Genomic DNA, 22898 nt, shown 5'->3' with positions numbered 1-22898 from the left:
CTAAAGCTAAAACAATTCAGAAAATGAATCAGAAGACTTGACCTGATTTCAAGATTATTTAATTTGCATTAGGACAGACAAATGGAACAAAACAGAGTCCAGAACTTGATCTATGAGTACACAATGTTTTTACATTTTTGACAAAGGTGGCAGGATGATCCAATGCGGAAAGGGTAATCTGTTCAACAAATGATAATGAGCTGCTATCCATGCGGGGGAAAGGGACCTCAGCCTTTACCAACAAGCAGGAAAAGATGCTCAGCATTAGCCATCAGAGAAATGTAAACTCAAACCACAATGCCACCGCACACGCGCTAGAACAGCTAAAATTAAAGACGGACAACACCAAGTACTGGTGAGAATATGGAGAAAATGAAAACTAGCACAACTTTGCAAACTCTTAGGCAATTTATTATAAAACCAAACATGCAACTACATGACCCAGCAATTGCACTCATAGATATTTATCAAGAAAAATGAGAACATATATCCTCACAAACACTTACACATGAATATGTATCGTAGCCCCAAACCAGAAACAGGCATGTGGGAAGACTCTGATGGAAGGTGACTCTGATGATCCCACCTCCTGGCATTCATGGTTGGTTTTGTCCCCTTGAGTATGGGTGTACCTGTGACTTGCTTCTGGCAAAGACGACAGGATGCATGTAATTACATGTACATGGTTACGATGCGTATGACAGTAATGTCCAATTTGCTAAGAGATTCTGCCCCTTGAGGAAGCGAGTGGCCATGGTGGGAAGACCTCAGTCTGCAATCCACAAGGAACTGAGTCCACAACCACATGAGCTGGAAACAGATCCCTCCCCCGGCCAGACTCAGATTACAGCCCGCCCACACCTCCATGGCTGCCGTGAGACTCAGCTAATCTGTCCTGATCCTGACCCCGGGGATCGGAGACAATAGATACAGGCTGTTTTAAACTGCAGGTTTGTGGTAACGCCGTGATGCAGCAAAAGGTAATTAATATAACCCATCAGCTGATGAACAGGTCAACGAATGTTGGTTATCTGTGAAGGGAAACACCGCTCACTAATAAAAATTAATTACTGGCACGCACAACAATATAAATTTCACAAACATTAAGCAAAAGAAATGAAATAAAAGAATACATACATAAGTTTAATAGCCTTATGTCTACTTTAAAATACAATTAAATAACTTAAAACAAAAAAGAAATAAAACTATAAATCAATATCCCTCATAAACATAAATGTAAAAATCCTTAACAAAATATTGACAAAACAAATGCAGCAATATATAAAAAGGACAATAATACATTATGACCAAGTGGAACTTATCCAACAAATGCAAGATTGGTTTAACATTTGAAAAATCAATCAACATAAATTCCAAGAGAGGAAGGGAGAGGGAGAAATAGAAATGACATTTTTATTTTTTATGAAATTCTAGGAAAGACATTATAAACTACAGTGTTAAAAAGCAGTTCAGATTTCCTGAGAGGCCAAAGGCTGAAATTTCTAGGAAGCAGCATGAGGGAACATTTAGGAATACTGGAATTGTTTTGATTTAATTGTGGTGGTGGTTACACAGATATATAAATATACAGACAGTCCTCGGGTTAAGTCGAACGTACATCCTTTTGTGGTTATGTCAGCATCTCCCATCCGATCTAATAAAAGAGTAATATGCAGATTGACCATCACTCCAACACACAGGATGGCTACCCCCATGTGGACACAAAATGGCCACCACAAGATGGCCAGCAGGGGAGGGCAGTTGGGAGGCACCTGGTCTGCAAGGGAGAGCAGTTGAGAGGGATTTAGAGGGTGGTGGGATCGGGTCTAAACAGGCAGTTGAACACCCCTCGAGGGGTCCCAGATTGGAGAGGGTGCAGGCCGGGCTGGGGGACACTCCCCCACCCCGTGCACGGATTTCGTGCACCGGGCCTCTAGCTTTTTTTTTTTTTTTAGTTCCATCATTTTGACATCTGTACATATATGCTTTGTTTTTTATTATTTATTTACCACAAGTAAAGGTCAGAAATTGTTCTTTCAAATTATTTTTACTGTTTCACTTCATTACTGCTGTGTCTGTGCCCCATGTGAGTGACGTAGCTGCTTATGTAGTTGGGTTCTGACTTACGGCGAAAACTGCATTATGTCGTGCATAGGAAAGGATGTCTGACGTAACCCAAGGACCTACTGTGTGTGTGTGTGTGTGTGTGTGCACACATATGTATGTATGTATATTTATCAACACTCACTAAACTGACCACAACATACCTATTGAATTCCACAGTAAAGTTTTTGGCCACAAGAACTCTATAACTCAGTAAAATATCTGTATCTATAAATCTATATCTATATACAATTTGCCTAATATGCAAATTATTCCCTGGGGATTTCAACTGGGAGTTCAATCACTTGCTATGATGTGCGCTGACCACCAGGGAGCGGCATGGAATGAAGGAAGGCCCTGGCCAGCAACCTGAAGGAAGGCCCCTGGCTGGCAGCCAGAAGGTCTCAGTAAGCCCTGATCCCTGGCCAGACCCTACCCTATCCATTACGGATTGCGTGCACCTCGGTAATACAAGTATTACAAATATTAGCCAAGTGGCAAGGAAAGTGACTAGTTTAGAAAAAGTCATCTTCACAATGGAGAAATATGATAGACCACTCAACAAGCAATCAAACACACACTCAATAATGGGACAAACTGGTAGCATATGCCTCCTGATGTGACTCACTGAGGGCAGCTATACAGTATTCTCACAAAAAAATGTTTAACCTGGATCTAATTTTTTATTTTTTTAATATATTTTATTGATTTTTTACAGAGAGGAAGGGAGAGAGATAGAGAGCTAGAAACGTCGATGAGAGAGAAACATCGACCAGCTGCCTCTTGCACACCCCCCACCAGGGATGTGCCTGCAACCAAGGTACATGCCCTTGACCAGAATTGAACCCGGGACCTTTCAGTCCACAGGCCGACGCTCGAACACTGAGCCAAACCGCTTTCAGCTAACCTGGATGTAAACATGAGGAAACAAATCGGAGAAATCCAGATAGCAGACACTAAAGAACAAAGGTCCGGACTCTCCTCAGTCAGTATCATGGAATACAAAAAGGCAGATGAACTCACCAGAAATGCATACTATACCTTCACAAAAGGCATGTAACATTTTCACAGAAGCACTAACTGTAATAACCCAAAAGGCAAACAACCTACCTGACCATTAAGAGCAGAATGGTTAATAACAAATGGACAAGTATGTTCACACAATGTAAGAACTACATATAGCAGTAAAAATGAACTGTCCCTGTTCACAACATGGATAATCTTAGACATGTAATGAGTGAAAGCAGCCACTGAGCCAACGGATTTTAAGTCAGAATAGGGACAACCTTTGGGGGGAGGGACCCTGGGAGGACTTCTGAGGTCCTAGAAATGTCTGTATTACTGAGCTGGGTGCTGTTTACAATTCACCAAACTGGACACATAATTTGTGTGTTTTCTGGATATATGTTAAACTTCAGCAAAAGTTGTGGGGGTTTTTTTAATGTTAAAGGTTAGGGAATCATTCTATTGTACATTAAAGCAGACTACAGAGATAAATCAATAGAATCTCTGTTTCTTGATTGGATCCTGATATTTTTAACTGAAAAAAATTGAATTTTGACTGTATTAATATTTTGTCAATACTAAATTTTTTATGTGATAATATTGTAGTTGTGTAACCTTACTCTTATGAAAGACAAGGTGAAGTATTACAGGATGAATATTGTGATGCCTGTTACTATCAAAGCTTTTTAAAAAGATAAATAAGGGCCCTAGCTGGTTTGGCTCAGCCTGCGGACAGAGGGGTCCCAGGTTCGATTCCAGCCAAGGGCACATGCCCGGGTTTAGGGCTCGATCCCCAATAGGTGGTATGCAGGAGGCAACTGATCAATGATTCTCTCTCAACATTGATGTTTCTATCTCACTCTCACTCTCCCTTCCTCTCTAAAATCAATAAATATATATGTATTTTTAAAGATATATAAAGAGCCCTCATACCAGTTCGATTCCTGGTCAGGGGCACATGCCCAACTGCAGACTCAATCCCCAACCCCCAGTGTGGGACGTGCAGGAGGGGCCAATCAATGATTCTCTCTCATTATTGATGCTTCTATCTCACTCACTCTCTCTTCCTCCTAAAAATCAATTAAAAAAAAAAAGTTGAGGGGAAAAGCTCTTGTTTGCGATCATTCAAGAGTTCTTAGCCTTCTAAAGCTGCATGGGGAGACTTGGAGAAGAAAACTCATTGGGCACTCGGTATGCACAACATGTTTTTTTATTTCTATTATTATTTATTGACTTTAGTGAGGGGGAGGAAAGGAAAAGGAGGGAAACACTCATTTGTTGTTCCAATTATAAATGCATTCATTGGTTGAAATTTTTTTATTAATCCTCACCCAAGGATGTTTTTCCACTGATTTTTAGAAGAGTAGAAGAGAGAGGGGAAGACAGAGAGAAACATCGATGTGAGAGAAACACATCGACTGGTTGCCTTCTGCAACCAAGGTCCACGCCCTTGACCGGAAATGAACTCTGACCCTTTGGTCCGCAGGCTGATGCTCTATCCATTGAGCCAAACCAACTAGGGCCATTGGTTGAATCTTGTATGTAGCCTGGCCAAGAGATCAAAACCATTAACCTTAACGTATCCGGATGATGCTCTACACCACATGTGTCAAACACAAGGCCCGAGGGCCAAATCCGTCCCGCCAGGCCTTGCAATGTGGCCCGCACCGCGCTGTCATCACTGCACTCCGCTGCGTTTCCATCACAATGACAGTTTATGACTGTTCAGTAAACCATTCGGCCCGTGATTTAGGCTGGATTTTAGATTTTGGCCCCTTCTCTGATTGAGTTTGACACCCCTACTCTACACAGTGGTTGCTAACCTTTCAGATTCACGATCGCTGCTACAAAGGCTTCTTTAAACCGTCGGTTGCCAGCCTCTCAGACCTCACGGACCACCAGCTGGCGACCACTGCTCTAACTAACCAAGCCACCTGGCCAGGCCACGACATGCTCTTTACATCTGTGATTCCAGGGTAACTGCCATGACTCATTTCACGGAGGAGAAAACGGATGCTCGGAGAGGTGGAGGGACAAGTCCGGTAGTGAGACAGCGCTAGGGTTCACACCGGTGTGACAGACTCCGGTGTGACAGACACATTCCACTCCATGATGTCTTCCCTGGGCTCATCTCCTTTCCCTGCTTCTGTGTTTTTTCAATCCAAAATTTACTAGCCGCAAAATTCGAAATTTATGCTCTGTAATAATACTCAACATTCAATAACCTTCAGATTGAACTAGCCTCTCTCTCCACTGAAGACTGAAAAGCTGGTGGGAAAGTATGGAAACAGGGATAGAACTTCCTCTTCCTTTGGGCCATGGCATGTGACAGGCACAGACTAGACGGGACTTTGATCAGAGATCAGACAGTAACATGGGGAAAACAGAACAAGGAAATGAAGCAATAAATGCAATTCCAACAGACTATCTTGGAGACAGGCTAAAATGACTATGCTATTATGAAAAAGCAAGTTTGTCACTGAAATCTAAGTCACAAAGATAAGATAAACACCAGCATTTGGAGTGTGGCTTTAAATTCCAAGGAAATTACTTCAGAATAAATAAAAGAACTTTAGTGGACAACATGAAAAATCACACCCTAGCCAAAACCGGTTTGGCTCAGCGGTACAGCGTCGGTCTGCGGACTGAAAGGTCCCGGGTTCGATTCCGGTCAAGGGCATGTACATTGGTTGCGGGCACATCCCCAGTAGGGGGTGTGCAAGAGGCAGCTGGTCAATGTTTCTCTCTCATCGACGTTTCTAGCTCTCTATCTCTCTCCCTTTCTCTCTGTAAAAAATCAATAAAATATATATTAAATAAAAATAAAATCACACCCTAAAAGACATAATAGGGCTTGAGGAAAACTTTAGATCACTTGTGAATGAAAATGCAGTTTATTGAATGGAAAATAATAGATAAGAAACTAGGTCAGGCAGTGTTATAAAATAACTTACTTAATCCTCAAGGACAACCCATGCCATAGGCACTAGTTCATTCCCATTTTACAGATGGAGGATCTAAGGCCGGAAAAATTAAGTAAATTATCTGAGGTCACCCAGCTGCTAATTGTGGAGCTAAGATTCTAAGCCAGTGCGGACGGCTTCAGAGCTCACACTTTTAACCGCTGCTCTCCACTGCCTGTTCAGGAAGAAATAGTTGGTCCTTCACTCCTCTTCTTTCTAAATGAGATGCTGATTCCACAAAGACAAGTAACCAACTTTCTAGGAGACAAAACACTGGCTCCGCCCACAGGGGTAATGCCCCTCTGCCGGTGGACAGAGCAGTCCGAGGACAGAGCAGTCTGGGGGACTCCACACGTTCTTTCAATCGCACTGCTTTGACTAGAGAAAAAGAAAACAGGTTGATCAGGACTTAAAAACGAAATGGCGCCTGCAGCCTGGTCACTCACTGGGCGTGTCCCGGGCACCAAAGACTTGCTGGTTTGGTTCCGATCAGGGCTTTTGCCCAGAGTGAAGGCTTGGCCCCAGGTCATGAAGGAGGCAACTGCCAGGTGGTATGCTCTCACATCGAGGTTTCTCTCTTCTCTCTTCCTCTCTCTAATCAAATAAATGATTTAAAAAAAAAAAAAAGGTTGGTTCGCTTAAAAAGTGTGCTTTTGCAGCTTATTGTTGGTGAGAGAATTTGGCACGAAGAGTTCAAGTTTCTCTCCAGGCTGCCAGCACATTCTGATGCAACCCCAACTCTAGCGACTTTGGAAAAGAGGGCAAAGGAGAAGCAGAGCTGAAAACCAAACAAGCCGGGCCACGTGCCCTCACAGGACCTTAGCGCCCTCCCACGCGGACAGAGGGGCAATTTCCGAACCCAGGAAACCCGGGGCCCCACAACGGCTCCACGTGGCAAGAGCTTCAGTCACGCCGAAACCGGGTTGGCTCAGTGGATAGAGCGTCAGCCTGCGGACTGAAGGGTCCGGGCTCGATTCCGGTCAAGGGCATGTACCTTGGTTGCGGGCACATCCCCAGTAGGGAGAGTGCAGGAGGCAGCTGGTCGATGTATCTCTCTCATCGATGTTTCTAACTCTCTATCTCCCTCCCTTCCTCTCTGTAAAAAATCAATAAAATATATTTAAAATAAAAAGGAATTTCAGTCATGTTCACAGCTCTCGGAAACAGATGTTCAGGGCTGAAGGTACCCTTCCATGCCAGCCTGGGGGCACCCCTAACATGTAACAGTTCCGAGAAGCCCAGGTTCCGGGGAGCCTGGGCAGTTCAGTGAGCTGGATGGGGGAAGGTAAGGAGGGCCCGTCTCTCAGGACACGCCTCACACTTCCAGAATTCTGACCGTGAGAAAACCAGAACCAGCCTTCCTTACTTCCCATGTTTTACCATCCCGACATCTCTCTGACCACTCACTCCTCTCACGGGAGCGGGACGGGGAACCCTCAACTCCTTTAGGTGCAACTCCTATCGTCAACTTCTGGCGAAGAATAAAACTAAGAAACTCAGGGGTGTCGTTCTGCCTAGGAAGGAGCGGGATACCAGCAGGCTGCAGGGGAGTCCACAGGTGTTTGGAGGTGAGAGAGGAGTGAGTTCCGGGCTGAAACCGTTTCCTTCTTCCTCTAATTCCAACCACACTCACGCCGGGCTGTGTCCAGGCTCCATCAGGCAGGCGACAAGGTCCCGTTACTGACCCTGAGGCTCCCCTTCTGCAAGATGGTGGCGAACGGCCTGAACTTCATAGGGTTCTCATGACAGCGACCCCGGCATGGGCGCTGGCCCTCGGGGTCCCCTCCCGGGGGCCGTGTGGCCGGACCCTTGGCCGAACAGCCAGCCCGGAGCTCTGGGTGGAGAAACCAAAACTCCGGGAAGCGCGGCGGCGTCTGTTGTTGACATGGCGTCACCCCCTTCCCACCAACGCACCGACCGGGTCCGACCCCCCCAACTGGCGAGCGGAGCGCAAAGGCGGCTACGACGAAGCGGCGGCCGCGGGCCGCCCGGAGGCGGGGGCGGGGTGCGGGCCCTGAGGGCGGCGGGCGGCTCCCCCGGGACCAGCCGGGACCCCGCGCCTCTCCCTCCTCCGGCGGGAGTCCCCCGCCCGAGGCCGGGGCCGCCCGGGGGCCGCCACCGGCCCGCCCAGCGCAAGCGAGACCCCGGGGCCGGCAGGCGGGGGGGCACCTGCGGGCCCCGAGCCCGGCTCGGGATGGTGGTCACAGAGGGGTCACGGGGTAGGGGCCGGCGGCGAGGACCCGGGAGGGCGGGGAGGAGGGGGCCAGCGAGGTCTGCCCCCCGGTTTCCGAAGCGCGGGGTCCCCACCCGACTCCCAGCCGCACCCAGAGCGCCCCCCTCCAGCGGGGCCCCCGACACCACGGCCGGGCAGCCCCACTCCCCTCACCTGGCTCGGCTGCTCTGCCTGCTCCGAGGACGCCATCTTGCTGAGGCCTGACTAATCGATCGCCGCGGGGCGAGGCTTCTCCCAGGCGCCCTCGCTCTCGCTCTCCCGCCCAGACCAAAGCAGCCGAACCGAGCTTATCGATGGTGGCCACCCGGGGAGGAGGGGGAAGCTCCCACGTCGAATCACCTCGCACAATTTTCGTCAGGTTTCTGCTTTCCAGAAAGAGCCGACGTCTGTCCTTTTTTTTTTTTTTTTTAAGATTTTTTTTAAATATATTTTATTGATTTATTACAGAGAGGAAGGGAGAGGGATAGAGAGCTAGAAACATCGATGGGAGAGGAACATCGATCAGCTGCCTCCTGCACAGCCCCTACTGGGGATGTGCCTGCAACCAACGTACATGCCCCTGACCGGAATCGAACCCAGGACCTTCCAGTCCGCAGACCGACGCTCCATCCACTGACCCAAACTGGTTCCGGCCGACGTCTGTCCTTTTTGCATTCACGTATACATATTCATATATCTGCATATATATGGGTGTATGTAAGTATTATTCTTATTGAACTAAACCTCTGCCCATCCCCACAAGGGCATTGGACTCATGTAGGGTCTCGCTAAGTATTTAATAAATGAATGAATGAGAAGAAACTTGGAAATTAATGGGTCAGTTCAGTGCCATTTGTTGAGTGCCTGCTTTTGCCAGGCACTTTGGTAGGCACTAGAAATAAAAAGATCCAAGACTCAACCCCTACTCCAAAGTACAGGCCAAGCATGCGCGCGCGCGCGCACACACACACACACACACACACACACACATTACAGCATCTTGGAGGTGCGAGTCTGATGACATTGTGCAGATCTATTAGGACATCTATTAGGCTTCTTGGAGAGGAGAGTGTAAATGTAAAATTTACCTGAAATGGTGGCAGACATTGGAATTATCAGTTCATGTAGCTGTGCTTTATGTGTCGTGACATACTCCAATGCGTTGCCTCGTCATCCCGTACACTAAAAGGTTGAGTTTTTGATTCAGTCAGGGCACATTCCTGGTTTTCAGGTTTGATCCCGGTCCAGGTGCCTATGGGAGGCAACCGATAGATATGAGCCTCTCTCTCTCTCTCTCTCCCCCCTCTCCTCTCTTCTCTCTTCTCTCTTCTCTCTTCTCTCTTCTCTTTTCCTCTCTGAAAAAATCAATGAAAACATCCTCAGGTGAGGGTTTTTTTTAAAGTGTAGTCTCAATCAACAGTTCCTTCTAACAAACACTTTTAAATAGCTAACCTTATTAGATAATATTTCATTTTCCTTTCGTAAACAAAATATGAGACTGACCCTGAATAAATGAGCTAATAAGTACTTCTTGTTTACATAAAAGGACCCCTTTGTTGTTGTATAATAGTTGTTAATCCTCACTTTTTTTTCTATTGATCTTTTCTAGAGAGTGGAAGGGAGGGAGAGGGGGAACGAGAGGGGGGGGGGAGAAAAACATCACTGTGAGAGAGACACATCATTGGTTACCTCCAGCTTGCCCACTGGTGCCAGAAATTGAATGCAACCTAGGTACATGCCCTGTTTCGGGAATGGAATCCATGACCCTTTGGTGCACAGGCCAACGTTCTAACCACTGAGAAACACCAGCCCAGGCTAAAAGGACCCCTTTTAAGCAAGGAACAGTTTTTGATAAATCTTTATTATTTCCATCTTAAAGATTATGTTTTCGTGGGGGAAACACACAGACTTCCGTAAATAGCAGGATTAGAACCAGGACAAATATATTGTCAAGCAGCATCTGGACAATCTCAGTGCTGTGGCTGGTATTTCCACTTTCCTGTCTGATTTCATTTAGACCTTAATATTTACCTGTTTACTTTTTGTTATGAGTCCAACCCAACTTGCACAGCTGAAGTAGTGAGCTGAACAGAAATATGTGATTATCTTATGCTTCTCTGTTATGTTTTTCAGCAAAACTGAAACTGCCTCATCAATTTTATTTTTTTGCCTCATCAACTTTTAAATTTTACTTCCTTCAGATCAGCCTGAAAGATGGGGCATCTTCTAGAACTCTTCGGGTTAGAAAGGGAGAACAAATTAACACAGGGCAATGACAGACTCAAAGAATTCATATTATACATGTATACATGCAAATAGACGTGCTCTAACAATTCAAGGGAGTATGCGTGCGTATCGTCCATAATGCAAAACAAACCCCTGCTGACCTCTTCTGGATCGCGCGATTGCTACTACTAAATACTATAAGGCAGGAAAACACTCTTCCCAGGTCGAATTGGGAGACGTAACCGAGTGGGCTTTGCACCCAGGTACTACAGCTCCCGGCATGGCCCGGGCGCCGCACGCGATTAGCATCCATGAGAACTACATCTCCCGGCGTCCCTTTGGGCCCGTGCGTGGTTTGCTACAGAAAGAACTACAACTCCCGGCATGCCAGGGGAGTAGGTGGAGGACGCCGGTAACGAGCCTCAGCGACTTCCCGGAGTCTATCAGGTCCCGCTCCGGCCGAGGATGGAGGAGTCTTGGGGCGCCGGTGGCCCGGAGCCCGGCGATAATCAGGCTCTGAAGCCGTGTCTGCTGCGCCGCAACCACAGCCGCGAGCAGTACGGCGTGGCGGCCTCCTGCCTCGAGGATCTGCGGAGCAAAGGTGGGCGGGGACCGGGGACCGGGGGACCGGGGGCCGGGGGACCGGGGGCCGGGGGACCGGGGACCGGGGGCCGGGGGACCGGGGGCCGGGGACCGGGGACCGGGGGGCGAGGCCTGGGGGGCCGGGCTGAGGGAACCCGGGGTCGGGGAGGATGGCGGCGGGGGCCAGGCGGGGTGGAGAGGCGACTTGGGGTTCTTGAAGCTCTCGGAGGAGCCTGGAGACCGCAGTGACTCCCGTGGAAACAACGATTTACAAGTTTCGAAGCGTTTGCCGAAACCGGTTTGGCTCAATGGATAGAGCGTCGGCTTGGGGACGGAAAGTCCCGGGTTCGATTCCGGTCAAGGGCATGTACATTGGTTGCGGGCACATCCCCAGTGGAGGGTGTGCAAGAGGCAGCTGATCGATGACTCACTCTATCGATGTTTCTAACTCTATCTCTCTCCCTTCCTCTCTGTACAAAATCAATAAAGTATATTAAAAAAAAAAAAAGTTTTGAAGCGTTTACAAGCGCTTGAACTTACCCCGGGCGAAACTCATGGTGGTGGAAAGGTGGACGGGAAGCTTTGTGCAAGTTAAAACAGACCCGATTTAGGTACCGTGCCTAAAATCACTTGGATTTTGGACCGATCCCAGCCTCGTTCACTGGGCTCTCCAAGGTGAGCCCAGGGCGGGGCTGCGGGTTCCGCCCTGGCTCTGGCTGGCACCTGTGCGATAAGAGGGAGCTGCTCGCTACCATCGTTCTGGGCCCCAGACAGAAGCCGCAGGTTGTGATGAGTTGACAGAAGCCCTGAGCCCGGCCCCATGGTGTTACTAGCTGTTTGATCTTGCACGAACCCACCATCTCTGTACCCTCGGCTTTCTCGTTGGCAGTGGATATAATATTCCAGCCCTGCTTCCCGGCATTGTCAGGACTCTCAGAGGATACATGCAAATAACGTACAAGCCTTATTAGTCCGTAGGAATAAATGGTTTAAAGAAATTCTAGCAGCTAAATGTCTGAGTGGTCCCAGGCATGTAGTCCCCGTGTGTGCGGGGTTCAGTGCTTCCTCACCCCCATCCCACCCGGTGGTCATCCAGCCCCAGAGAAGGCAGGCCCCAGGAGCGGCCACGGTAGTATACATGCTTTAGTGGCGTGGCTTTTGCCATATGTCTTCACATGTATGTATTTACTTTTGGCGTTAGGGTAAAGCTCGGGGCCTTTCACTGCCTGGTGGCAGTTGGCACAGAGGCCCAGTAAGTGCTGTGTTCTCGGGAGCGTCCCCTCCACTGGGGAGGGAGACAGCATTGCCTTGAGGATATTTATAGTCTTGGCTACTTTTTGTCTTACTCGAGTTCATTAGCATCTTAGGCTACTGATACAAGTTCCTGCTGCTTTATACTCTTCCACAGGTTAAAAACGCTGCAAAGGAAGATTCTACAGAGAACAAAAAGCATAACTTTTACTTTTTTACATTTGACACGCAAGAATTTAAGATGATCACTGTGTAAATGAATGAAAGACTGCTTGTTTACAAGGAGTTGAGCCAGGTTCTGCCGGTGTAAATGCCAGTTCTGACATTTAATGTGTGGTCTTGGACAAGTTGCTTAACTTCTCCGAGCCTTGGGTTTTTGTTTCTTGTTTTTGTTTTTTAAATATATTTTATTGATTTTTTACAGAGAGGAAGGGAGAGGGATAGAACATTAGAAACATCCATCAGCTGCCTCCTGCACACCCCCCACTGGGGATGCGCCTGAACCAAGGTACATGCCCTTGACTGGAATCGAACCTGGGACCCTTGAGTCCACAGACTGACACTCTATCCACTGAGCCAAACCGGCAAGGGCTCCGAGCCTTGGGTTTGATGTCTGTAGAATGGCAGTGACAATAGTATCTACCTTCTAGGATTGTCATGAGATGCCAAGCACTTAGAACCGTCCCCGGCACACGAAATGCTGTATCCGTGCTACTGAAGCTGTAGTTATCGTAATTATCATTACCTACCAGGAATGCTGCTAGGCCCTAGGGGCATACAATTGGAGAATGAAAGGATACATGTCATTTCCTTATGTTAATCACCAAATGTTTCCTTTCAGCCTATGACGTCCTGGCCATTGATAAGTCCCTGGCACCCGTCACCTTGGTCCTGGCAGAGGACGGCACCATCGTGGATGACGGCGATTACTTCCTGTGTCTGCCTTCCAATACGAAGTTTGTGGCCTTGGCTGGTAATGAGAAGTGGGCGTACAACAACTCAGGTGAGAAATGCTGGCCGTGTGCAGGTGATCTGTGCAGCTCAGTTCCCATCCTGATTCATGTTCATGCCCAGGCTCCTGGCTACTGCTTGTCTGGCGGTCTAGGAATGCCGCATATGGTGCTGAGTCTGGGGGTGAAGATGGGCCCATTCTCAAGTGACTCACAGACCAGCAGCCACTGAAATGCAGTGTGGCAGAGCGGCCGGCGCCAAAGGAAGTCAGGCCGCCCCATCTGAATCCAGGCTCTGCCCTTCATTAGCCGTGTGACCTTGGCCAAATTACCTAACTCCCCCGCACCTAATTGAGGTGATAATTATGGTGCCTGTCTCCTAGAATTGTTTTAAGGAGAATAGGACACAGGACATGTCAAACCAGGGTTTCTCAATCCTACTACTGACCTTTGGGCTGGAGAATTCTTTGTTGTGGGGCTGTCCTGTGCGTTGTAGAAAGTCTGCCCTCTATATGCCAGCAGCACCTCCTCACCCCGGTCATGACCATCAAAAATGTCTCCTGGGGAGCAAAATCACTACCAGTTGATACCCTCTGACAGAAACCTGTTAGATCTTTTTTTTTTTTTTTTCAGAGAGAAAAAGAGAGGGATACAGAGTTAGAAACATCGATGAGAGAAAAAACATGGATCAGCTGCCTCCTGCGGGGATGTGCCCGCAACCAAGGTACATGCCCTTGACCGGAATCCAACCTGGGACCTTTCAGTCCGCAGGCCGACGCTCTATCCACTGAGCCAAACCGGTTTCGGCAAGCTGTTAGATCTTACCTGTCACACAGGAAGGGCTCCATAAACGTTACCTGTGGTGACGCAAAGGGAACTATTAGGTCTAGTAATAATTAATATTGTTTTCTAATACTTTTTAAATGGAATTTATTTAAACAATACAACAAAATTTAATCAACAATATAGTTGCCGTTGTTTTCTACTACTTGTGCCCAACGCTCAGGAAGCATTTTAATCCCTCTGTTGTAAAATTCTTGTGATTTTGATGCAAAAAATTAGGTCAATGCATTTTTGAGGCATTCTTCATTATTAAATTTTTTTCCAAGAAGAAAGTTTTGCAAAGAACGAAACAAATGGTAATCGGAAGGGGCGATATCAGGAGAATATGCAGGTTGAGGGAGAACTTCCCATTCCAACTGGCGCAGTTTTTCAGCAGTGATTCTTGCAGTATGCGGTCGTGCGTTATCGTGGTGAAGAATTACGCCCTTCCGATTAATCAGTGCGGGTTCTTTTCTCTTAAAGCTTGGGCTAACCTTTCCAATTGGGCACTATACACTGCACTTGTAATGGTTTGGTTAGATGGTAAAAGTTCATAATGAAGAATTCCTTTAAAATTCCACCAAACACACAACATCACTTTTTTCGCATGCAAGTCAGGTTTTGGCGTGGGCTGCGGAGCCTCATTTTTGTCCAACCATTGAGGCCGCCTTTTCAAATTAACATACAGCACACATTTTTCATCTCCGGTAACAATTTGCTCTAAAAACGGCAAACGGTTTTGACGAGAGAGGAGCGAACTGCAAATTGTGACTCTTTGATTACGGTTGTTGTCGTTGTCGGTCAACTCATGAGGAACCCATTTTCCAAACTTTTGGACTTTGCCAAGTGCACGCAATTGATTGGAAATTGTTTTCTGTGAACAATTTAAAGTTGTCGCAAGCTCTTGTTGGGTAATTTGAGGATTTTGCACCAAAAGAGCTTGAAGAGCTTCTTGATCAAAATTGGACACACGGCCTCGACCACTCTTGTCATCTAACGAAAAATTTCCCTCGCGAAATTTCTCAAACCAACGCTGGCATTTTCTGGCACTAACTGCATCTTGACCAAGAGCACTACAGATGTTTTTTGCAGCCTCACTTGCTTTTCTTCCTAATTGGAACTCGTAAAGCATGCAGTGCCGAATATGCTCTTCATCCGCCATCTTCTTAGCCCTAGTTTTGCAACAAAAACCAAACCAAACACAAACTTTTTCAAGCAAAACTTGTTAATTGCACTTCACACGTTCTGTAGATACCACGTGTTTGAAGGTTATGTCAATACAAGTCAACGCCAAGCAAGATTTTAAACGAATGTTAAAAACGACATTAATTATGACTAGACCCGATAACATGGATGAGCAAGGATCAAAGAGCTAGAGAAGCGCCTTAAGGAAAGTCCTCAGGCAACTGCATTGAGGAACTAACCTTCCGCAATGGCTCTACCAGCCAACTTTGTCCCCCAGGGACAGCAGTACCCACAGCTCCTCCGATCAGGGCAAGACCAGTCCACAAGCACAGGGAGAATGAATGTCTCGTGTACTCAGAGACACTAAACGAACCTAACGGGAAGTGTGGTAGGATCCTGAGTGTGCGTGAGCACATTTGGGAATGTAAGTAGCTACTTTCCATAAAAAAATAAAGGGCAGAAATAAAGTGAAGCCTGGCCCGTACGGCTCTGTGGTTGAGCATCTACCCTTGACCAAGAGGTCACTAGTTCAGTTCCCAGTCAGAGCTCATGCCTGGGTTTCAGGCTCGATCCTCAGAAGGGGGCATGCAGGAGGTAGTCAGTCAATGACTTTCTCTCATCATTGATGTTTCTCTCTCTCTCACCCTCTCCCTTCCTCTCTGAAATCAATTTAAAAAATTTTTAAATATGGAAGAAAAGGGAAAATTAGTTGGAGATTGGCTTTCCCATAACCTTGAGGAAAGGTGCTTTCTTCTGCATTGAAATTATTCTAAACTAGAGATCCAATGCACAAAATTTGTGCAAGGGACTTGGCCCCACCACCACCCCATCCCCATCCCCATCCCCATCCCACCACCACTGCTACCTCTGCCTCGGCCCTCACAGCTTCCGCTTCACCCAGAAGGTCTTCAGGTCTAATTAGCATATTACAATGTTATTATTGCAGATGGTCAGTCAGAAGGACGGGCAGACGTGCTGGAGGGCATGCTGGGGGGCAGGGTGAAACATCACTCTGTCATCTGACTGACTGGCCTTTCCCCCCACATGGCAGACGGAGGTACCGCTTGGATTTCCCAGGAGTCCGTGGAGGTAGATGAGACGGACAGCGGGGCAGAGCTGAAGTGGAAGAATGTGGCCAGGCGGCTGAAAGAAGACCTGGCCAGCATCGTCCTCCTGTCAGAGGAGGACCTCCAGGTAAGCCTCCTCCAAGCTCACTGCCATGCGTCTGGCCTCTGCTGCCCACAGCAATCTCTTAGTTTCCATGGGTCTTGCCATAATACTTTTATTATTTATTAATGAGGGAGAAAGGAAGAGGGGAAGAGATTCAGAAACATCGATTAGAAACATCACTGATCGGCTGCCTCCTGCACGCCCCCTGCTGGGGATTGAGCTGCATCCCAGGCATGTGCCCTGGCCGGGAATTGAACTGGTGACCTCTTGGTTCATGGGTCGATGCTCAGCCACTGAGCCACACCAGCTGGGCTTATTTATTTATTTAAATATATATATATGTATGTATAAAAACAACATTTATTTATTTATTTATTAAATATATTTTATTGATTTTACACAGAGAGGAATTGAGAGGGATAGAGAATTAGAAACGTCGATGAGAGAGAAACATCGACCGCTGCCTCATGTACACCCTCCCACTGGGGATGTGCCCGCAACCGAGGTACGTGCCCTTGACCGGAATCGAACCCAGGACCTTTCAGTCCGCAGGCCGAGGCTCTATCCACTGAGCCAAACCGGTTTCGGCTATTTAAATATATTTTTATAGATTTCAGAGAAGAAGGGAGAGAGAGAGGGAGAGAGAGAGAGAAATATCAGTGATGAGAAAGAATTATTGATAGGCTGCCTCCTGCACGCCCTGTATTGGAGATCAAGCCCAAAACTCAGGCCTGTGCCCTTGACTGGAATCGAACCTGAGATTTTTCAGTCTGCAGGCCGATACTCTATCCACTGAGCCAAACCAGCTAGGGCTGGGCTTATTTATTAATTTTTAAATATTTCTTAAATGACAACCAAGATTCTTCATTTTCTAACTTGCTCACCTAGAATAGGAATTTTTCAACCCTCACCCTGCATCAGAATTGCCTGTGGAACTTTTTAAAAATACCGATGCTCAGGCCCCACCCAGACCTATTAGGCCCACTCTGGGGCCTAGGATGTTCTGCTACAGAATGTAGAGGTGCAAAAGCTCGGTTAAAACAACTCCGTCACTGACTTGGAGCCAGTAACTTAGCTTCTCTGCCGGCATTACCTCCAGGAAAGTTGAGATAAAATTGTGTGTGTGAATTCAGAAAACTGTTGATTGAGCCCCTGCCCAGGGTCTGGCATGCCTCTGTATGCTGGCGTCCAGTAGTGAGCAAGGCAGCCACGGTCGCTGTTCTAACGGAACTTGAATTCTGGGGAAGGGAGGCAGACAAAACAAGAAATGAATGGTACGGGGTGACGTGCTGAGAATGAGGGGGTGACTCTAGATTGGGAGGTCAAGGAAGGCTGCCTTCCAGGAGGTGACCCTTGGTTAATTTGTAAACGTATATGTTTATTTTGAATAAATAATACGTTCACATGTTTAAAGACCCGAGGTATAGATGGATATCCAGGTGGCTAAAAAGGGACAAGAGCCCATGTCCTCCAGCTGATGAACAAGTAATTACGTGACATTCCCACCGGATGGAGCGTTCTTCAGCCATGAGAAGGAGTGTTGTCAATACACACCGCAACGCAGATAAATCCTGGAAACTCTGCTAAGGGAAAGAAGCCAGCCATGAGAGGCCACGTATTTTATGATAGCAATTATAAAGAAAAAGGATACACAAACCTGTAGCGACAGAAAGTAGGTTAGTGGTTGCCTAGGGCTGGGGTTGGTAGGGATCTTTGAGGAGAAATAGGGAGTGACCCCTAACAGGTATGGGGTTCCTTTTTGGGGGGAATGAAAATGTTCTAAAATGACTGTGCTGATGATTGCAGAATCCTGTGACTATTCCAAACCCCACTGAATTATACAATAGAGGGTGAATTGTATGGTGTGCAATGATCTCTCGGTAAAACTGCTGTGGGGAGAGGGGTGTACACCAGACAGTGTGGCTTCTGCCTCTGTGACCCAGACTTCGCTTCCTGGAGACAGCCAGCCTGTCAGCTTCCTCCGATCCCAGAGGCGTTTCACATACAGATTGTAGGGAGCGGCTGTATCCGAGACCTGACCCTGAGCCGCTCCCCACAACAAATAGATGCATTTTCTCCTCCTCCCCTATGTTACACAAACAGAAGCATATCTACTGTTTTTAAAGACTATTTGGAGAGTATCCAGATCAGCATATAAAAGGCACCATGTTCTTTTTACCACTGCAGTATTGTGTGTCACGCATGTACCGTGATTTGTTTAACGAGTCTCCCACTGTTGGACGTTCCGGTCGTTATCAGACAATGCTGCCAAAAACTCACACCAGCCACATTTTGCACGTTCCCACGCACGAACGTAGAAGCATAGTTGGTAAACGCTGGCAGGTTTCCAGGAACTGAGGACTAAATGAGAGCTGAAGGACAGGGTGGAGCCGCCGGGAAAGCTGGGGCCAGAGTGTTCCGGGCAGGTGGAAGGCAGGAGCAAGCTTGAGTTTGGTTTTTTTGTGGTTGTTGTTGTTTTTTAATATTTTTATTGATTTCAAAGAGGAAGGAAGAGGAAAAGATAGATGGAAAAATCAATGATGAAAAAGAACCACTGATCGCCGAAACCGGTTTGGCTCAGTGGATAGAGCGTCAGTCTGCGGACTGAAAGGTCCCAGGTTCAATTCCGGTCAAGGGCATGTACCTTGGTTGCGGGCACATCCCCTACTGGGGATGTGCAAGAGGCAGCTGGTCGATGTTTCTCTCTCATCGATGTTTCTAGCTCTCTATCTCTCTCCCTTGCTCCTCTCTGTAAAATATCAATAAAATATATTAAAAAAGAAAAAAAACCATTGATCAGCTGCCTCCTGCACGCCCCCTACTGGGGGTCCAGCCCATAACTCGGGCATTTGCCCTTGACCAGAATCGAACCTGGGACCTTTCAGTCCCCAGTCCTACGCTCTATCCACTGAGCCAAACCAGCTAGGGCTAAAATAGTCTTTTAAAGCCATGAACATGTTTAAGGTTTAAATGATTAGAAAAAGTTTTGCTTAAAACAACCCGAGATCGATTCATTATGTAAATAATCATATACCTCCTTTATATTCTGTACAATTGGGTTTTTTAATATCAGGATTTTATTTCTTTTTTCATGAGGCATTAGGGTGTCATTTTCTGAGTTTTTTCACCAGAGGAAAACTGCAAACATTGCATGCTTCTCTCTTGACCCCTAAGCAGCCATTAGGTAACTTTGGAAAACAGATTAAAAGAGTCTGTGAAACTGATGAATTTGAGAGAGCTAAGAGCATGCTTAGGAAGCACTTGTAGCCCCGTCCGGTGTGATTCAGTTGGCATCGTCTTTTGCACCAAAGGCTTGCCAGTTCGATTCCCAGCCAGGGTGCATGCCTCGGTGGCAGGCTGGATCCCTGGGGGAGGGCATGCAGGAGGCAGCTGATCAATGTTGCATTCTCACATCAATGTTTCTCTCTCCCTCTCCCCTCCCTCCCTCTCTCTCTAAAAAAGCAATCAACTATTCTTTTTAAAAAGAAAGGAAGTGCTTGTAGGTTTCTTAGAGTCTGTGTTTGTCTGTTAGGTGCTCATCGACGTTCCCTGTGCAGACCTGGCTCAGGAGCTGGGCCAAAGCTGCGTCACGGTCCAGGGGCTGCAGAACACCCTCCAGCAGGTGCTGGACCAGCGGGAGGAGGCCCGCCAGTCCAAGCAGCTCCTGGAGCTCTACCTCCAGGCTCTGGAGAAGGAGGGCATCATCCTGTCCAGGCAGCCAGGTGGGATCACCGCGGGGGAGTTACGCCGGGAGCTGGGTGCCGGGGCCTTTCCTGGAGAGAGAACCGATTGTGGCAGCCCCCGCAGGGAGCCCGTGGGAGCTGGCATCGTGAAACGTTTCCTTCCTGCCCTGATTCCTCTGGCTGGGGTTCGTGGGCTGCGCTCACGCACAGTGCTGATCTCCATCTCACATCTGCTTTGCAGGGTCCCACACTGGCTTCGGTGACGAGGGGGATGCCGTGGACACGGGTCTGAGCAGAGAGTGCTCCTCTGAAACTGCCCTTTCGAGCCAGGTCCTCACCACGCTGAAGGAGAAGCCTGCTCCCGAGCTGAGCTTGTCTAGCCAGGATTTGGAGGTGGGCGAGAAGCTGGGAGCCTGAACCGCAGGGCACGGCTCCCCCTGGAGGTGTAGTGTAGCCCTGCAGAGGCTTGTGGGGATGTTTTTCACCTCTGCAGACAGTCTTAGCTGCCTGTTTGCCTATTATATGCCAGGGCTTTTGCAAACATCGCATGTAATCCAAATCAGAATGGCTTGCACAAAATGGACGCCCTCCCACAGGTCATCAAACATGACTTTCTGACCCAAGGTGGGCAGTGAGGTGAGGAAGCCGGATGGGGGACAGCAGGGAACTGGAAGCTGGACGAGGAGAACCATCACGGGGGCTGCTGCTCACTCTCACCTTTGTCCCTGTCCCGCTACCTCCGCCTTGGAGCCGGAGGGGAGGAAGCGGGATTGGCTTGAACGTGGCTACATTTCCTGTGAGTGGGGGATTTTTGTAGTTGCTCCAAGTACGCTTTCCAAAGAGCCTTCCTGTTGGTGTTGTGGGAAGAGAAGGCCCGGGACAGCTGACTGAGAGGAGACCTGGCATTCCCGCAGGGACATGACCAACCCGAATCGCCCACCTGACCCCTAAAGCAGCCGTGGGAGCAGCAGGACGGGGCAGAGGGCGTGGCTCTCAGTGGCTCTTGTTCTTGCCGCAGCTGGTCACCAAGGAGGACCCCCAGGCCCTGGCTGTGGCTCTGCACTGGGACGTGAAGAAGACGGAAGCTGTGCAGCAGGCCTGCGAGCAGGAGCTGAGCCTGCGCCTCCAGCAGGTACAGAGCCTGCACTCCCTCAGGAGCCTTGCAGTGCGGAGGGACTCGCTGCCCGGGAACCCGCAGAATTCCAAACGAGCCAGGCAGGACCCCGCATAGTGTGCCGCACACACGCCCAAGAGAGCCGCGGACCTCGGTTTTGTTACCGGTAAATCCCTTCAGCCTTAACAGCGACCTGTGTCCCGCTCCCCCCGCCGTGGCACACCATCTCCTGGGAGAAGCTGGAAGACTGTTCCAGATCTCAGCGTCTGCCCTCCTGCCCGCTTTGATGTAGCTGCACCAGTATGCCCACCTCCTCAACACGTTCCTATGTCCTGTTTTAAGTGGCGAAGGACAGTGAAAAGAAACGGTCATACTTGGTTGTTTTTTTTAATTGTCATACTTCAGACTCATCATCCTGTTCTAAAGCTAGAAATGCAGAATTTAAACGAATAACGGTAAAGAAGGTGGCACAATAGTGTTGATGATGGCCACAAACTTGTTTCTCAAATTAATGAACTTCCTTGTTTGTTCAAAGGCACATATTAAGTCCGCAGACCTTGGGACACGGAGAGTCTCGTGATTTCTAATGTCCAGTTCAGTATTGTCTAGCCGTATCTGCAACCTCAGTTTTCCAATATGTTTTATCAGCGGGGGTGAGAGGTCATTGAGTCGATTTCCACGCGACATGACTGAGGCTGTCTGGGTGCAAAGCAGACTTTCACTCTTCAGGTTTTGTGCCTCTCCTTGCGGGGAAAGGTTATCAGGGATTTCATTTTTTTAAGCATGCTTAGAGGAAGTAGAATGCTGTTAGGAGATACAGTGGCTAGTTATTATTTTAGGCTAATTATTCAGTGACAAAATACAACAACGAGTCCGGGGCCTGGGTGGTGCGGCACACGCAGAACAGAGAGCCTCTCCCTCTGACCTCTGAGGAGGGCTCCGCTGCTCTCAGCACCTTCCCTGAGGCCTCACAGCCTGCTTCTCAGCCCCGTCGCCTTCTCGGTAGCACATTTGTTTTGCTTCCTTCATTGTCCTTAAATGACAGCCAGGGCTGATGGCCCGCCTACCTGTGTGCTTGCTACCGCACTGACAGCATACCCCAAATGTGATATTTCGTAAGAAACAAAAGCAGCGTTTCCAATAAAAAGACATGTGTCTCGGGATTCTGGTCTCTGTCTGGATGTGACTATACCGACGGCACACTGACACTGTGAGATGCTTGTCCTTCGACACTGGCTCACCGTGAACTTGACAGGCAGCCCGGCCTGGGTGTGGAGTGATTGTCAGCTCTAATACCACGAGCAGCATTGCCCTTTGTATTGGGACTTCCCCTGTCAGTGACCTTCTGAACAAACAACATCTGTTCTTTTCTTTTACAGGGTAGTTGCATGCTTGAAAGATCCAGGGAACATCAAAACTGGGGGAAATACTTTTACTTTCCATGTAAAACAGAATTCCATTTCAGGCTAGGATAATTTAGAACAGGTTTTCATCCATTGACTGCCCAGCATGGCGATCAGGTCACATGGACGTGGGACAATTCTCCATTGCGTGGAATTGTCCTATAACCTGCTGGAAGACCCACATCCCACCTCCCACCCCCACCCACTCGATGCCAGTAGCAATCTTCAG

The 22898-nt window shown here is 48.0% G+C and overlaps 2 protein-coding genes across 5 annotated transcripts in view; one reads left to right on the top strand and one right to left on the bottom strand.

Moving 5' to 3' along the window:
• Window positions 1-8548, bottom strand: part of PEX14 (peroxisomal biogenesis factor 14) — a 128955-nt gene extending 120407 nt beyond the window's left edge. For 2 of the 4 annotated variants that reach the window (XM_036461075.2, XM_036461078.2), the window contains exon 1: window positions 8458-8548. In XM_036461075.2, the coding sequence (XP_036316968.1) occupies window positions 8458-8493 (36 nt within the window). In that variant the 5' untranslated portion in view covers window positions 8494-8548. Of the gene's footprint in view, window positions 1-7451; window positions 7471-8457 lie in introns of those variants that run through there. The other 2 variants (XM_036461077.2, XM_045570610.1) reach the window with 2 other exon arrangements.
• Window positions 8549-10895: 2347 nt separating this feature from the next.
• On the top strand, window positions 10896-22429 carry DFFA (DNA fragmentation factor subunit alpha). The gene is made up of 6 exons (XM_036461082.2): window positions 10896-11110; window positions 13184-13345; window positions 16351-16493; window positions 20002-20191; window positions 20394-20545; window positions 21171-22429. The coding sequence occupies exons 1-6, from the start codon at window positions 10975-10977 to the stop codon at window positions 21381-21383; spliced, it is 996 nt and encodes a 331-aa protein (XP_036316975.1). The 5' UTR covers window positions 10896-10974; the 3' UTR covers window positions 21384-22429.
• The last annotated feature ends 469 nt before the right edge of the window (window positions 22430-22898 follow it).

This window comes from Pipistrellus kuhlii, unplaced genomic scaffold (genome assembly GCF_014108245.1).
Source record: "Pipistrellus kuhlii isolate mPipKuh1 unplaced genomic scaffold, mPipKuh1.p scaffold_m20_p_34, whole genome shotgun sequence".
NCBI classification, from domain to species: Eukaryota; Metazoa; Chordata; class Mammalia; order Chiroptera; family Vespertilionidae; genus Pipistrellus; species Pipistrellus kuhlii.
Note: the sequence above shows the minus strand (reverse complement) of the source record. Positions and strands in the feature narration are given on the sequence as shown.

Bases quoted from the DNA above. Each gene is read 5' to 3' on its own strand.
- DFFA (XM_036461082.2), top strand. From the start codon at position 10,975: ATGGAGGAGTCTTGGGGCGCCGGTGGCCCGGAGCCCGGCGATAATCAG. The intron at 16,494-20,001 runs GTAAGCCTCCTC...TTTGTCTGTTAG, and splicing joins TGTCAGAGGAGGACCTCCAG to GTGCTCATCGACGTTCCCTG. The intron at 20,192-20,393 runs GTGGGATCACCG...TCTGCTTTGCAG, and splicing joins CATCCTGTCCAGGCAGCCAG to GGTCCCACACTGGCTTCGGT.